The 16,511-nt window shown below is 41.4% G+C and overlaps 1 protein-coding gene across 2 annotated transcripts in view; it reads right to left on the reverse strand.

Annotated features, from left to right (window-relative positions):
* Positions 1 to 16,511, reverse strand: part of SMS (spermine synthase) — a 43,516-nt gene that overhangs the window by 11,264 nt on the left and 15,741 nt on the right. For both annotated transcript variants that reach the window (XR_007244243.1, XM_048493232.1), the window contains exons 3-9: positions 15,923 to 16,013; positions 12,803 to 12,867; positions 9,508 to 9,683; positions 7,497 to 7,651; positions 3,931 to 4,020; positions 2,288 to 2,402; positions 1,885 to 1,964 (exon numbers count right to left, since the gene is read on the reverse strand). Coding sequence is in view for 1 of the 2 variants with exons in the window: in XM_048493232.1 (XP_048349189.1) it covers positions 1,885 to 1,964; positions 2,288 to 2,402; positions 3,931 to 4,020; positions 7,497 to 7,651; positions 9,508 to 9,683; positions 12,803 to 12,867; positions 15,923 to 16,013 (772 nt within the window). In the remaining variant the exon portion in view is untranslated. The remainder of the gene's footprint in view (positions 1 to 1,884; positions 1,965 to 2,287; positions 2,403 to 3,930; positions 4,021 to 7,496; positions 7,652 to 9,507; positions 9,684 to 12,802; positions 12,868 to 15,922; positions 16,014 to 16,511) is intronic.

A 16,511-nucleotide genomic window follows, 5' to 3' on the forward strand; every position in this document is an offset into this window, starting at 1 on the left:
AATGTTGACAGAGAGACATTTTTCTCTCTTTCTCACAATACTAGAACCAGGGGGCATTCATTGAAAATGCTGGGGGGAAGAATTAGGACCAATAAAAGGAAACACTTCTTCACGCAACGTGTGATTGGTGTTTAGAATATGCTGCCACAGGAGGTGGTGATGGCCACTAACCTGGATAGCTTTAAAAGGGGCTTGGACAGATTTATGGAGGAGAAGTCGATTTATGGCTACCAATCTTGATCCTTTTTGATCTGAGATTGCAAATGCCTTAACAGACCAGGTGATTGGGAGCAACAGCCGCAGAAGGCCATTGCTTTCACATCCTGGATGTGAGCTCCCAAAGGCACCTGGTGGGCCACTGCGAGTAGCAGAGAGCTGGACTAGATGGACTCTGGTCTGATCCAGCTGGCTTGTTCTTATGTTCTTAGGGGACACTCAAGTATGTCTTGCATTTTTTTCATTTGCAAGAGATGTTTGTCTTTGCTTTCACCTATCTATAATAGTTGGTTTAAAAGGAAAATTTTACAAAACGTGACAGTTTGCCACATGATTGCCAAAGCACTCCACTTTCATTTAAGCTCTTTTTTGAAAATTTTGAGAACCTATTGGCATAGGTTTTTTTTGCAAAGGTATTGAATTAAAAATGGAAAAGTCAGGACAAACTAATGCAAAAACAACCTAGCTGCTTTTTAAGAAGCCAATTAAAATGTAATCTAATTCAGGGACAAGAAATTTGTTTTTATACTAAACATGACTAATATTTGACATCACAGACCTTCCTCAAAAAGCTAAGGCTCATTCGGCACATGCAGAATAATGCACTTTCAAACTACTGTCAGTGCTCTTTGAAGCTGCACGGAATAGCCAAATCCACTTGCAAACAGTTGTGAAAGTGGTTTGAAAACGCATTATTTTGCTTGTGCGGAAGGGGCCTAAATGTTTCAGGCAGTAAACTATTTATCAGAGTCTTAATAGTGGCGAGAGCTCTATATAACCCCATTGTTCCTATAAATGCACTGAAATGACAAACATTATTTAATCCTTAACTGGAATCAGGAAAAACACTGATGAGTCATCTAAGGCCCACTCTGCATGGGCCATATACAGCAATGTGCTGCCGGTAAAAACATCGTTGTGGGGGAGCTGCACCGACCCATTTCCCCCGCACCGACCATTTCCCCCACAATGTGTTTACGTGTCTCACTAAATGAGCGAGTCTTTTAGAAAACAGTGACGTCCACCTGGTGGCAAGCGAATGGCACTGGGTGGAAGGTGCCGTTTTTCGGCACGCCACTTAAAAAAAAACTTGCCTCCTCTTCCCTACGCAGCTCTGTGAGGATTAGGGGACACGCCTCCTGCCCTCTGACCCCCAGGGAATTGCCGGGGCCACGGGGGCATGTCCCCTCATTCTGACAGAGCTACACAGGGAAGAGAAGGTACTTTTAAAAAAAGCAGCATGTCATATACACCGGTGCCTCGCTGCTCTCCGGGCCTGTGTAGAAGGGCCCTCAGTAAGTCACCATTAAGCAATCAGCTCAAGTCTAGTTTTAGCTAAAATTCATATCAAATTAGTGGCTTCAGGTTTATGGGGAATGGTAACAGGAATCCTGCCTACTTTTCACCCTCCACACTTTTCCATGCAGATGTTGACTAGTAAATCACAAAACCCCTAAGAAGATTCTGTAATCAAATAAATAGATTTTCCACCTATTTGCTAAATTACTATCTGTCTTTGCAGAAGGCAGGGGAGAGTGGAACAAGCATGTGACAGTGTGATAAACAAAATCTCACCCTGAGGACAAGTTAAGGTTTGAATTGTCACAATGTTTCAAACTTCAGAGTGGATATTAGTTACAGAAGAATAATTACTTTTATCTGACATACCTGTGTGAAATATTTCCCATCAGGTTTCAAGACTTTCATTGAAAGGTCCAGAATCATCCTCAGAAACTCCCATGTGGAATCTAAAATTGGAAGTACTATTTTTAAATTACAATTCACAGATAGACACTCGTTTTTACACAAGTATGGAGCACAATATTTCCCAATGCAAACATAACACCCACATATTGTAGAATTGGAAAAGGATTGCCTTATAAAGATGTACAATGCCTTCAATCCTACAACTCTGAGGTACTCATAAATGTGTACACTTTCAGCCCCCTCCCCCCAGCTTTCATGGGATACTATGTGTATCTACTTTCCCCATCCAGCACTTCCTTTAATTCAGATGCAGCTGCAAGCAAGATTTTGCATTAGAAAGATCATATCTGGGAAAATAATTAACCTTCTTCAGGAGAAGTAGAGATTGGAACAGCGGTCAAATCATTAATTACATAATCGAACATCCTTTCTTCTTTGGCATATCTCTTCAGTACTGGGATACAATCTTCTATCAGAACCTGAAAAATGTAGTGGAATTTTGGCTTTTTGTTATGGCAGCAGTTCTCAAGTTATTAGTACTGGGTGGGGGTGGGGGGTAGGAAAAGATACTGCAGCATTTCCAGTAGTATGCTGGGTGTGTGGGGGGGGGGAGAGGGGGATGATCTAGTAAACCAAACTATTCTTTCCATCAAAGTTAAGCTAAGCATGACAACAAAAATGATTGACACGAACACAGTGGCGGAGTGCCAACAGGGAGGGGTGTGAAGCCCCGGGCGCCACTGCAGCAGGACCGTGGCTGGGCCATGGAGGGGGAAATTCTGGGGTGTGGCAGGGGTGGGCAGTGCCCCGGCAGGGACACAGGGTGCGTGCGTGCCCTGGGCTCAGTTCCCCCTTGCTCCACGCATGCATGTACAGCCCTAAATAGTACAGCCCTTAGCTCTGGCTTTTATCCTGCCATTTGTCTGAGTCAGAAAAGTCTGAAGATTTTCTACAACTGAAGTGATTCTTTTATCCAATAAAGAGTTACTTAAATTGGAGGAAGGCTTCAGGTTTTGCTGAACAGAGGGATAGGATATATATAGAAAGGAGATTCAACCTAACATTCATTAAATAGGCATAACTCTTGCATAATAACCTACATGCATTGGATTTTACCTGTGATGTTACAGTAATACCCGTTTCCCCAAAAATAAGACAGTGTCTTATATTAATTTTTGCTCCCAAAGATGTGCTATGTCTTATTTTCAGGGGATGTCTTATTTTTCTGGTGTTCTGTTCGACTGGCATGCTTCCAAACAAAAACTTTCCTATGTCTTACTTTCGGGGGATGCTTTATATTTAGAACTTCAGCAAAACCTCTACTACGTCTTATTTTCAGAAGATGTCTTATTTTCGGGGAAACAGGGTAATAGGATATTTGTAACATATATCTCAGTTGCCTATTATCAGCCTGCTTGTGCTGAAGATAGGATGATTCTTCGTCATTGAATTATACAATATTTAAGGAAAATTGTGGACAATTACTTTTGAAAGTAAGACACTACCAATAATGTTTCAGTGTCTCTGACTCAGTTTATTTTGTGAAGATCTACATATATAGTCTTCTTTTTAAAATCACATTTAAGTAATTTTTAATGAAAGCAAGTTGCTTCATAGTCTTAAGTTTCCTGCTTCTCCACAATGTGGCAAAGATTTTTTTAAATGAGTACCGATGCCGAAATGGTGAAATGGTGAGAACCTGCTGAATCCCACCACTGGTAATATGTATTACATGAATTATATAGATTCAGCAGGTTCGCACCATTTCGGCAGAACCGGTTGTTAAAATGGTGCTTCTAAACAACCAGTTGTTAAATTATTTGAATCCCACCACTGTACATTACTATATCAATACATTTCTCCACAGTTTTTCGGACATCTGGCACCACAAAATTATTGATTTTCTAACACAAATCAAGCAAACATTTTGAAAAATACCTCTCCCAAACATACATTTTCACTAGCAAAACCCCCCCATTAATGTAGAATGTATGAAGAAAACATTACCTGATAGCAATCTCCATTCAGATTGTCCAAGACATCCCCACATGTTTTGCGCATGTATTTTCGACACCCGTCGATCACCATTTGATCAATGTTTTTAAATCAGAGTTAAGTATCTAGCAATCATTATGCTGATGTGCTCATTATGTTCTAAAGTGTTACAGCATTCCCCCTAAATAGCAAGACTTAGGTCTGATTTAAACATGATGGGGATGAGGTAAAAAAAACTTAATTACGTGATTTTGCATTCATACAATATTTCATTTACCTCTGCTAAGCAATTATGCTTGATTAACACTTTTGTCCCATCAGCATCATTAATTTAAATCAGGTCATATTTTCCAGAATATTCAGACAATTGCAATGTTCGTTTAAGAGAATGGGACATGCAAAACTGATAAATCCGTGCCAAAATTTAGTGACCTCAAACATAACAGAAGAATCATACAGCAGAAAAGAACTTCCAGGGTCATCTAGTCCAAACTCCTGCTCAATGCAAGAATATCACAATAACCCCCGCCCCACCATCCCACCAGTGACCCCTGCTCCATACCCAAAAGATGACCAAAAATCATCCCAAGTCAAAGTGACCTAGAGGAAAATTGCTTCCTGACCCTGTTTTTCTCCACTGTAGAAAGTCTCAAAGCAACTTGCAATTACCTTGCCTCCATTTCCCACAGTAACCACCTTGTGAGGTAGGTAGAGCTGACAGAATTTAAGAGAACTGTGACTAGTCCACGATCATCAATCAGGATTTGTGTTTATTTTTTATTTTAATGTATTTGATTTAGTACCCCACCATCCCCAGCTAAGCCCAGGCTCAGAGCAGCTAACACACGTTTCAGTTACATCCTAAAAACACTACATAAATAAGCTCATAGTTAAAACATATTAAAATATTAAATGCATTATAATCTCTCAAAAGGCTATTTGGCAAAAATCACCCACATATCAAATCAACCTTCACTCTAGTTTGAAGGTGTGTCAATGAGAAGGGAGGGGGTGCAGTGTCTCATCCACTTCAAACTAGAGCGAGTGTCTCGAGGACCAGTATGACAGTGTTTTGTCCAAGCGAAGAGCTCCAAGTGGACCTTGATAAATTAGGTGAGTGGGCTAAGAAATGGCAAATGCAGTTCAATGTAGCTAAATGTAAAGTGATGCACATAGGGGCAAAAAATCCAAACTTCACATACACGCTACAGGGATCAGTGCTATCAGTCACAGACCAGGAAAGGGATTTGGGCATCTTAGTTGATAGTTCCATGGGAATGTCAACTCAATGCATGGCAGCTGTGAAAAAGGCAAACTCTATGCTGGGGATAATTAGGAAAGGAATTGATAATAAAACTGCAAGGATTGTCATGCCCTTATATAAAGCAGTGGTGCGACCGCACTTGGAGTACTGTGTTCAGTTCTGGTCGCCACATCTCAAAAAGGATATCGAAGAGATAGAAAAAGTGCAGAGAAGGGCAACGAGGATGATTGAAAGATTGGAGCACCTTCCTTATGAGGAGAGGCTGCAGCGTTTGGGACTCTTTAGTTTGGAGAGGAGACGGCTGAGGGGAGGGTGGGGTAAGATTGAAGTCTATAAAATTATGCATGGGGTAGAAAATGTTGACAGAGAGAAATTTTTCTCTCTTTCTCACAATACTAGAACCAGGGGGCATCCATTGAAAATGCTGGGGGGAAGAATTAGGACTAAGAAAAGGAAACGCTTCTTCACGCAAGTGTGATTGGTGTTTGGAATATGCTGCCACAGGAGGTGGTGATGGCCACTAACCTGGATAGCTTTAAAAAGGGCTTGGACAGATTTATGGAGGAGAAGTCAATCTATGGCTACCAATCTTGATCCTCCTTGATCTCAGATTGCAAATGCCTTAGAAGACCAGGTGCTCAGGAGCAGCAGCAGAAGGCCATTGCTTTCACATCCTGGATGTGAGCTCCCAAAGGCACCTGGTGGGCCACTGCGAGTAGCAGAATGCTGGACTAGATGGACTCTGGTCTGATCCAGCAGGCTAGTTCTTATGTTCTTATGTTCTTATGTTCATGTGCAAACCCAACAAACCATCTCATTTGTTCTGCTCTGCAGAATTGGTTTAATGTGGAGGAGTGGGGAATCTAATATGATTCTCCAGATTAGAGTCTGCCGCTCATAACTGCTCTGCCATGCTGGCTGTCATCACACTGGCTCTTGTAGATCACAATAATATGTAGGTTCTAGTCTGGCACACAATTCTAAAGGGAATAAATCTATGTATCTAAATATTTTCCTACAACCACGCAATATGCTATTAATACTATATTCATATTACTTAAAGATTATTTTGAGGTAGCGCAACACCTAAAGAGTGAATATCCTAACTTTTATATATCAACAGTAGGACAATTCTTACCTGTGTTGCTTAAGATAATTTAGTAAAGCACGGATGCACTCAAGGAGCCTCTGTCTGAACTATAAGTTATAGTACTGGAACCACATTTAAGGTACTGAAAACACAACAAAGAATTTAAAATGATCTGAGTTTCCAAGATAAAGTGAACAAGGAGTTCGGTAGAATATGGAACCATGGAACCGGCCTAGTGGAATGCTCTGTCAAACAAGACCAGGGCCCTGCAGGACTCATCTCAATTCTACAGGGCCTGCAAGACAGAGCTATTCCGCCAGGCTTATAGTTGAGTGCAGCGACAGGAAGTAATAGGTCCATCTTGGTTCCTCCTCTTCCCCTCTCCTTTTCCTCCACCTTTTAGCAAATTGGGAGGGGTGGAAGTGGTAAGTTATTCCACCCTTAGTTAAGTTTTTAGCACATCTGTATTCTGTTATGAGATCATCAATTTTATAATATTATTTTACATTGCATTTCATGTAACTGTACTGTATAACTACACTGTGAGCCGCTCTAAGTCTGCTTTGGGGTATTACATTGAAATAACAATAAAAAAATTAAAAAAACTAGGAAGAGCTTATGGGCAGATGAAATCCTATTTTCCTTCACTGGCTGCTTCTTCTTTATGGTGGCTCCTATTCCTTCCTCCCCCCTTCCAATTGTCTATTTCCCCACTCTCTGCCAATTAATGACCTAATTTTTTGTTTTGTTTCCTTATGTTTGTCCAATCACTAAGTTCCACTCCCCCATCCACCCACTCAGTTGTCCATTTTATTATCCTCATTCATCCAACTGTTTCCTACATGTCCAATCTTCCTTTTTCTTTCCTTTTCTCAACCATCTCCTTGTAACTGCTGTTCTCTTGCCCCAGTCAATCTACTTGCACTTGATGCTGCACCTGCTGTTCTCTTGCCCCAATCTACATTTTTTCACCTTTTCTCGTAATGATGTATGCACAAATATTGCTTTTTCTCCAAGGGTGGAAGTTAACCCCACTTCTAATTTTTCATATTTCCCTGAAAACTTTCATGTTACCACTGGTATGAAGAAACATCTACCCTGGCCTTGATTTCCTCTCCTCCCAGCAAATATCTTATTTGTACAGCAGTGCCATCATCCATTGCTATTGGACATATGATTATTTTAAAACAAGAACAGATACCAAGTCACTTATTAAAAGGATATCTCTACCATGGTGACCATCTTTGGTTTCAGTTTGACTATTTCATATAATATTCCACCATCACCACCTCCAAGAATGAGCACTTCTTTGCCAGTGTAGTCTTCTTTTCCACTGCCCATTATAGCCTGTGTATACGCCAGGTCACTCTCAGCAAGATCTTGAAAAGCACAGGAATTCAAAACACATACATAGGTATATATGTATATACATATATAGGGAAAGAGAGACATAGGTACAATGACAGGAACTTCCTATTGATACCTTTCCTGCATACTATCTGCGTTTCCATGCTTTTAGAATAGAATCAAGGCTGAATATCTTACAAAAAAGTACTGGATAGTTCTACGCAGTTATACTCTTTAAGTCATCTGAAATTAAACGGCTTAGAATAATGTAATGCTGCTTTAAATTGTTTCCGTTTATTTACATTTATGGTGACCCAGACTTAAGACCTTCAGAATTCTTTTTTTTTAAAGTTCTGCCCACACCCCAACACTGAGAGATCATTGTTGTAGGGCATCTACCTCTCTTTCTGTACATTCCTGATCAGAAATTCTAAAAAGGTAACCAGTTCTTTATCCTGCACGCCAACTTCAGTTCATGCTCTTGATAAGAGTGGAACCCTTTCCTCTGCCTAAAAGATCTCCAGCTTGTTTATGGCTTTACTATGTGATCAGCTTTTCAGAGATCATCAGTGATAATGCTAGAGCCACCAACACACTAAAAGGAGCAAATGTTTAAAAGATTTTCAGTCACATACTGCTTATACTGCACTAACTTTCCAACTAAGTTGCCATGATAGTCCTCAATACTGTGATATGTTTTTTCCTGTTTACATAGTCTAGAGCCAGCAATACTCACCCTTGCCTCAACTGCGGCCTCCCTACCAAGGCTGCCACTGCCACTTATGAGCCCAGCACCACACAGGGACTTCCCAACTCTCCTACCTCAAGAGGCCCCCAGCAGAGATGGAATTCCTGAACTGGGATCTGGAGAGCACACCAGATGTCTCAATAGGGAGTGAACTGCATCACCTCTCTTGGAGGATGAAGAGTCAGGGACACCAGTGCCAAATGCCATCACTCAGCAATAAGGGGACAATCATAGACCAGGGATGAAAGGGCCTCAACAGAGGCTACCAGGTCAATCTGTGGCTTCTGCTGCAAACTGCCACAATTTGGCTATGATAACCTTGGCTGAATATGGGCAGTGCTGCAGTTGGACAGGAGAGTGAGGAAAAGGAGAAAAGAGCAGATGGGGCTGGAATGGGCACCTAAGAGGGGTGGTGCTCCAACCCCTGCGTCATGGCTAGCCCTCCGTCCTTGTCAGAGAGCAAAGCCCGTGACACCCTGGCCCTGGTAATAGCCCAAATAATTAGCAGGTTAGGGCAAGAGCACTTAAAGAGGCTTCAAAAGCATGCCACAGAAGAGTGAGAAGGGCAACAGGTCACCTATGCAGAAGGAGGGCCCTAACACATAGTCATCTATTACCCCTGGGATAACTACTGATATTAACCACAAATAATCCATACATAGTAATTGGCTGATTCTTATTTTTCCTTCCAGCTTAAAAACTTCAAAATTTATTGAATCATAGGCATTTGTGGATTACAGTCTACTTTATCAGATTCAACGTTCCCCATTACAGTTAAATTGAACAGAACATCAGCTGTGGAAGAAAACAGAATTATCAGTTCACAGTTCTGGCACTGCTTGTAGCAGATTTTCCTCCCAACAAAATCTTTAATACAGAAAATTGCTAAGCCACATTTAAGTTATTGGCAGGAGATAATTCCAAGCAATGGAAAATCTACAATTTTATAGTAGACCAGTGGTTTGGGTTACCTTGTGTTTCTGTTGTCAAGAGAGAAGAAAAGAAAGGGGCAGTGTTGGAATGCTTAAGCATCTAGCAGGCCACAATACACGGTTGGTGAATTGTATTTGACACAACAGATCACAAGCTGTGCAAGCATACTCCACAGTAACTGCCAGCATAATGTAAGATAATACTCACTAACATCTCCACTGAGAATAAGAATATTTCCAAATTGTTTTGAATGTAAAATTTTTATGTTCTGGTATGCAGAATCTTCATCATAAACAACTTCATCAATGTCGTATTCCACTAATCGTCCATCTGCTGTGGGCCAGTATTTATCAATGGCATCTCCTCTCACAATGGCTGGCAACCTGAGAACAACAACAAAAAGACATTTTAAGGTTAAGTTTGTGCAGCTTACTAAAGAGATATTAGTTCTAAGTCTATACAATGTTAACTTCCCAGATGCACCTGTACACTCGTATCCAAGTGTTTCAAACAAAAAAAGGGACTCTTTTAAAACTTTTAAAAGTATCAGGAATTGTGCGTCACTAATCAGCCACAGATTTGAAGCCAAATAAATGTATTTTCAAGAGGTTAATCATATCACAGCCAAATAAAGCCAAATAAATGTATTTTCAAGAGGTTAATCATATCACAAGAACAAGAAACCTTCAACATTCAGAGACTTTTTAAAAAGATGGTTACATTCTGTTGTTTACGTTGACTCTATGGCCCTTTCCGCACATGGGCGGAAACGAGCCTCCACCTCTCAATCAGCCCCCTCCACTCACCGTCATGTCCAGCGTCGCCCCGGAGGGCTGCAGGGACCCGCCCACGCTGCCCTCTGACCTCCAGGGGTCAGAGGGCAGCGTGGAATACATCTCCTCAGGGTGGCGCTGAACATGACGGCATCAAGCATTTAAAGCAGCGTCTTCCCAGCGGTGCAGTTCGCACCGCGCTGATGGGAAGACGCTGCTTTGCAAAAACCTCACTTGTTTAGCAAGGTTAAAAGCAGCGGCTTCATGCCACTTTTGGACAGCCAGGACGGCATTTTTTGCGTCCCTGGGCGGCTGTATATCGCCCGTGCAGAAAGGGCCTATGGTTGATAGTAAAAATGCACACCAGAAATTCCTGGGTTGATCAGTATATACAAGAGATGCTATTTGATGGTTTGAAACCTGCCAAAGAATGACAGGTATCTATGTTTGATTTAAAGTTTTTATACATTTTACATGCTGCTTTTTACATAAAAATAAAGGCATAACAGAAGAATAGAAACTGAAACTGAACTATTTTCCTGTTCCTGGAAAACTTTAGCATGATTCTCAACATTTTATTCAGGCAACATATTTTGAGAGAAGGCAGGCAGTACCTAACAGATACAGAACTCAGATAGAGACAAACTATTTAAAAGTAAAAAAACAAAGTATGGTACTCAACAGTATTTAACCTTTGGTGAAAAACACAAATCTTAATATTTAATTCCATCTTAATTACTTCTCACATAAATTAATTCTTTATTAGGGTAGAAACATAATAATATTTTCATTTCCCAAGGCAGCATGAGCTTGATTGGGCATGGAGCAGTGAACACTTATTTAATATGCAACTTTTATACTGTCCTTCGCTTTTCGTGCTTGAGGATTCCAAGAATGAAGTGCTGCACTTGCCACATGTGATTCCACTCACACATTTATTCCACACAGTATGGCAGGCATGCCTTTAAATTGTTTCTACTGTCATTTTTTGGCCCACTACTGTTAACCAGCTGACCCTCACCTTCATGCTGCTCAAGCAAAGAGTGGCTTCTGTAGCTCAACAAAATGGTTATTTCTTCCCCTCTCATACTCTGAAGGCAAAACAGCAGCAGTCTCTGCCTCAATGCACAGGACTATGGCAGCAATCCTAACACTTTCCTGGGAGTAATCCCCACTTGAATAAAATTGAGTATTTTAAGTAGACCTGCTAAGGACTGTTCCAAGAGTTGCCACCTCTACCTGAGAGCAGAAGTTATCTTGTACAATGCCCCTGGGCTACTAGTGTCATGAGTACCAAAACAGAAACCTTGATTTCAAGTGAGTGGGTGATGTGCAGCATCTGTTAGGTGTACATTTTTAAATCCTCCACGGGGGATGTGGAGGAAGGGCTCAGAGTATGACTTGGACCCGATGGCCCCTCTGAGCTTACGCTGGCAAATGCTTCTTCTAGCTCAGATCTGAACACAGGAGGCAGGGGCCTCTTAGAAACAGTGGCTGGGACTGAAGGTCTGTGTTGCTAATCACATACAATGTCCCTAATCATACCCGATCTGGGTGGTCCACAGAAATCTCCCCACTTTGCAATGTACAATGGGAACATAAAGAATAGGTAAGTTGGCCACAGCATTGATGGATATGCCTGTGACCACAAAACCAAGGGTGCCATTTCGGGTTCAGCTGGAGCTGGAATTGGGGACAGTTCCCATTCCGTTCCCAACTCACTCTCAGAGGGGCACACTGCATATCAACGCTGGTGCCTGGTTCTAGCCTGTGCTTTTTCTTACACTTAGTTTTAATTTAACATTTCCTTGCAGGTAGTTCTGATGCAGATCTTGGAATCAATGAGGAAGGGGACTGGGATCAGCACCATTGTGACTTGGAACATTGTACAGATGGAACTGATCGCACAAAAGCTGACAAGGATAACTTTGAGGCCTATCCTGGCCAAAGTCAGTTTCAAGGGTGCCTCAGTAGATTGGAGGGCTTATTTCCCCGCAGAAGGCCACTTTTAGCTTAGAAGCCTGATCACTCCAACCCTTCAGAGTGAATTGCTGGCAGACTCTGCATGTTGACATATTATAACCTTCACCAAGAAACAAGAGGCACAAATCACATTAATCAGTCTGGGTCATTTTGACATTGCAGTTCCTGAACTTTTGGGGCTATTTTGATAGACTAAATCCCGTAGCCTGCCACATGAAAGTAGGGGGAGTGGCAGGAGAAGACAGATCACAGTCCTAGCCTTGATGAAATAGCCAGAGACAATGCAGAACAATTGGCAGTCTCCAAGGAACCATTTCTAATGCAACTGAACTAGGTAAAAACAACCTACTCCTCAGGTAGCCGAAAAGGTACTGTGGGAAGAGGAGAGTGTGTTCTGGAACATGTGATTTCTAGGCAGGAAAAGCTCCAACACACACTATCCCTTGCAGGTTTTTTTTAGCTTACAGCTGCTTTGAGGTAGGCCTGATCATGCTCAGTTCTTATGGGGGACTGCACAGAAGACTCAAAATGAACTCCATATATAACATTGCTTTTAATGCAGTGAGAAGTTAGTATATGAATCAAGCTAGTCAGTATGCATTAAGGGTTTCCTATATGTCTGATGCACGTGAACACTTCATAGTGCACACTACTTCCTATCTGTTTAGATAGTCACATCAGTGGATCCACACAGATTTTGTTGGTCAAATTTTAAGTTTCAGCACCAGATATATAAAATTCCTTACCGTTTCACCCTTTTGATGTCCTTGTCAAACAATTCTTTCATTCTTTCTTCAACCTTGTTTAGAAGCTACAAAACAAAACATATATACAGAAATAATGACCATAATCAGAGAAACATTAGACAAACTAAAAGCTCCAATATATTGACTAAAATAAGTGATAGTTTGAAATACAGCAACACAATATACAGCCTTCACTATTTAGTCACAGAATAAATCTTAACTTTTATAAACATATTTTTATACTGGAGCTTAGTAGTTTGAATTACTATTTATATTTATCAACATACATGCATCCTATATGTCCGAATCTTAGGGGAGCTATTCCTAATAAAAGATTTTCCCAGCTTTCAAATATTTAGAATAGAATAGAATGATAACTTCAATGTCATTGTGCGCACACATTGTGCCTTGTGCCCACACAACGAAAATACAAAACAACTAAAATACAAAACATCCCCCGATGAACATCTCTTCAATCCACACACCCCAACTTACAGCCATCCCTACACATCCATCTCTACACAGCCACCACCACGTCAACACATCGCCACGGAGTTTAACATAGCACAGCTCTAGGATAGAAGCTGTCTCTGAGCCTAGTTGTCCTGGTCTTCATGATTCTGTATCTTCTGCCAGATGGTAATAGTTCAAAAAAATAATATGCCGGGTGAGATGGGTCCTTCAGAATATACTGAACTTTTTTTAAGCAGAGGGAGTTATAAAGGTCTTCTAAAGAGGGGAGAGGGCATCCAATAATTCTCTGGACAGTAATAATCACCCTATGGAGCGCCTACCTATCTGCCACTGTGCAACTGGCAAACCATGCACAGATGCAGTATGTCAGGATTTACAACCCAATGCAGTATGTCTGGATTTACAACCCAATCCAGAGCCCCCGGCAGCCTGCCTACCTCCTTCAAGAGGGCTTCTTGGTGGCACAGAGAGACAAAAAACCAACAAAAAACCCCACCGCCAAAAAGCCCTCCTTGGGCGCCGGCATTTGAGTGGAAGCTGACTAATGTCACCTCCAACACCAGCCACAACTCTAGAATGACTAGGAAGTTGCCTGCTGGTGAATTTGCCCCTCTGCTGGGGTAAGTGCCTCAGGACAGCAAATCCACTGGCATGCCCCCAACGCTGCCTTTGGGTTGTTAGTCGTCTAAGATGTGGATGATCAGATTTAAACAAGCTAATTTCCCAAGAAACAAACATCAATCTCTATTTGAGCAGCAGTGGTGTAGTGGTTAAGAGCAGGTGTACTCTAATTTGGAAGAACCGGGTTTGATTCCCCGCTCTGCCACTTGATCTGTGGAGGCTTATCTGGGGAACTAGATAAGCCTGTGCACTCCAACACATGCCAGCTGTGTTGGGCTAGTCACAGCTCTTCAGAACTCTCTCAACCCCACCCACCTCACAGAATGTTTGTGGGGGGAGGGAGATTGCAAGCCCCTTTGAGTCCCCTTACAGGAGAGAAAGGGGGGTATAAATCCAAGCTATTATTGTTGTTGTTGTTGCATTTTTATCTTTTCAAAGAGCTCAGGCTATTGAATGTAATCTCTTATGTTTTATTTATTTATTTATTTATTTATTTATTTATTTATTTAATATGCCGCCCTATCCTCGAAAGGCCCAGGGTGGTGAACAATATAATATCATGTATAAAAACATATATATAAGTTAAAAATTTACATTCTAAAACAGTATCCCACGAAACCCATACGCAACCCTCCCAAAAGAGAATAATGGGTCCCGATGATGTTAGGGCAGGGCAGGGCACCCTCAGCGGCTGGTCTCTCCAAAGGCCCGGTGGAACAATTCAGTCTTGCAGGCCCTGCGGAACTCTCCAAGGTCCCGCAGGGCCCGGACAGCTGGTGGTAGAGTGTTCCACCAGGCAGGGGCCAGAGCCGTAAAGGCCCTGGCCCGAGTGGAGGCCAGCCGCATCATTGAGGGGCCAGGGATCTCCAGTAAATTGGCCTCTGCTGAGTGCAGAGGTCGACCCGGGACATATGGGGTAATGCGGTCCCGGAGGTACGAGGTATATTCCCACAACAATGTTCAGAACAACCTGAGTGCTTCCACTGAGTAATATGAGGTTTATTTTCTTGCTAACTTCATTTATAGCCTACCTTTCTCACTGAAATTCAAGTGGGATTACAAAAATATTTTTTTAATTAATTCAGACATCATGAGACATCCGATATGCAATCAGGATTAACTATACAGAATTAGAGAACGATGCAAACACCAAACTGCAAGATAAACTATAAACGATGTGCGGAATGGATTATAAAGGTAAAAATCACAAGCACTAAAAGCAAAATACCCTCCTGAACATTTGTGTTTCACATACTTCTGACCTTCCAGGCCTCTTCAAGGAGGCCATTCCACAAGATGGAACCACTACACCAGGGGTAGGGAACCTGCGGCTCTCCAGATGTTCAGGAACTACAATTCCCATCAGCCTCTGTCAGCATGGCCAATTGGCCATGCTGGTAGGGGCTGATGGGAATTGTAGTTCCTGAACATCTGGAGAGCTGCAGGTTCCCTACCCCTGCACTACACCATGCTGGCTTGTATCACAGAATTGTAGTAGCCATTCACAGACCTATAACCTACTCTTTTACTTTTACCCTTTCATTTGTTTAAAACCTTCACTTTTGTTTGCTGTTCTGAGGGTGGAGAAGGGCTCTTTACATTTCATTTCCAGTTAGGCAGCTATCCAGATGAATTGCAACCACTGCATATGCTGTTACAACAAAATGCTCAAGGTACATGCAACTTGAATAAAGTGTGTGGAAAAAGAAAACAAACAAAAAACCACACAGTATCCTCCTGTTGGTGGTGGGAAATGCCATCATATCAAGGTGAACTTATGGCAATTCATAGGGTTTACAAGACAAAAAATGTTCAGAGAGGTGATTTACCATTGCCTGCCTCTGCTGATATTCCTCAAGATTCACAATTAAATCTAATATTATTCTTCCTTTCTAAACCAGAAAGGTTATAGATCACATTTTTATCTAATTTATATGAATCAGTTCATGTGCATATTTGGGGTTATTTCATGTGCCACTACTCCATTTTTCTGAAATTTTCATTTTATTTAAGTTAAAGACATACCTGCACTGCTTCTTCTTCTCTTTTCATGTCATTGTAACTCTGAACATCAACCAACACCAACCCATGAGGGAATATTCTCAGATTGGCAAAACTACAAAGCAAGAACAAGACAAATTCCAGGAACTGAAATAAGCAAGGTTCGCATTTATTAAACAAATGAAGTAAGCATATATCAGGAGAAAAATTACTGCTGTTTCTTACAAGTACTCAAACCAAAGCTCACAGATTTTGTTTAAGTGTGTAGCTGTGAACACTAGCAGAATCTACCTGACATAAAAAAAAATAACATAAGCAAAAAGTGCCAAGCACCCACATGTACCTGAAGCAAGAAATACAGGAAAACCAGTCATAACCAAGGATGCTGTTGTTACTTGAATGCATGCAAAGAAACTGAGAAGATTAATACTTGAATTAATACAGTTTGTAGAATCTTTGGCAGGAAAATGTTTTTTGCCAACAAAAGCAAAAATGTCGTGGTAATGGGAGATTTTAACTATCCCCATATAAACTGGAAAAATGCATGTTCAGGTCATAGTAAGGAGAGAACATTCCTGGATATGCTAAATGACTGTGGCTTAGAGCAGATGGT

The sequence above is a fragment of the Sphaerodactylus townsendi genome, linkage group LG04 (genome assembly GCF_021028975.2).
Source record: "Sphaerodactylus townsendi isolate TG3544 linkage group LG04, MPM_Stown_v2.3, whole genome shotgun sequence".
Taxonomy (NCBI): Eukaryota; Metazoa; Chordata; class Lepidosauria; order Squamata; family Sphaerodactylidae; genus Sphaerodactylus; species Sphaerodactylus townsendi.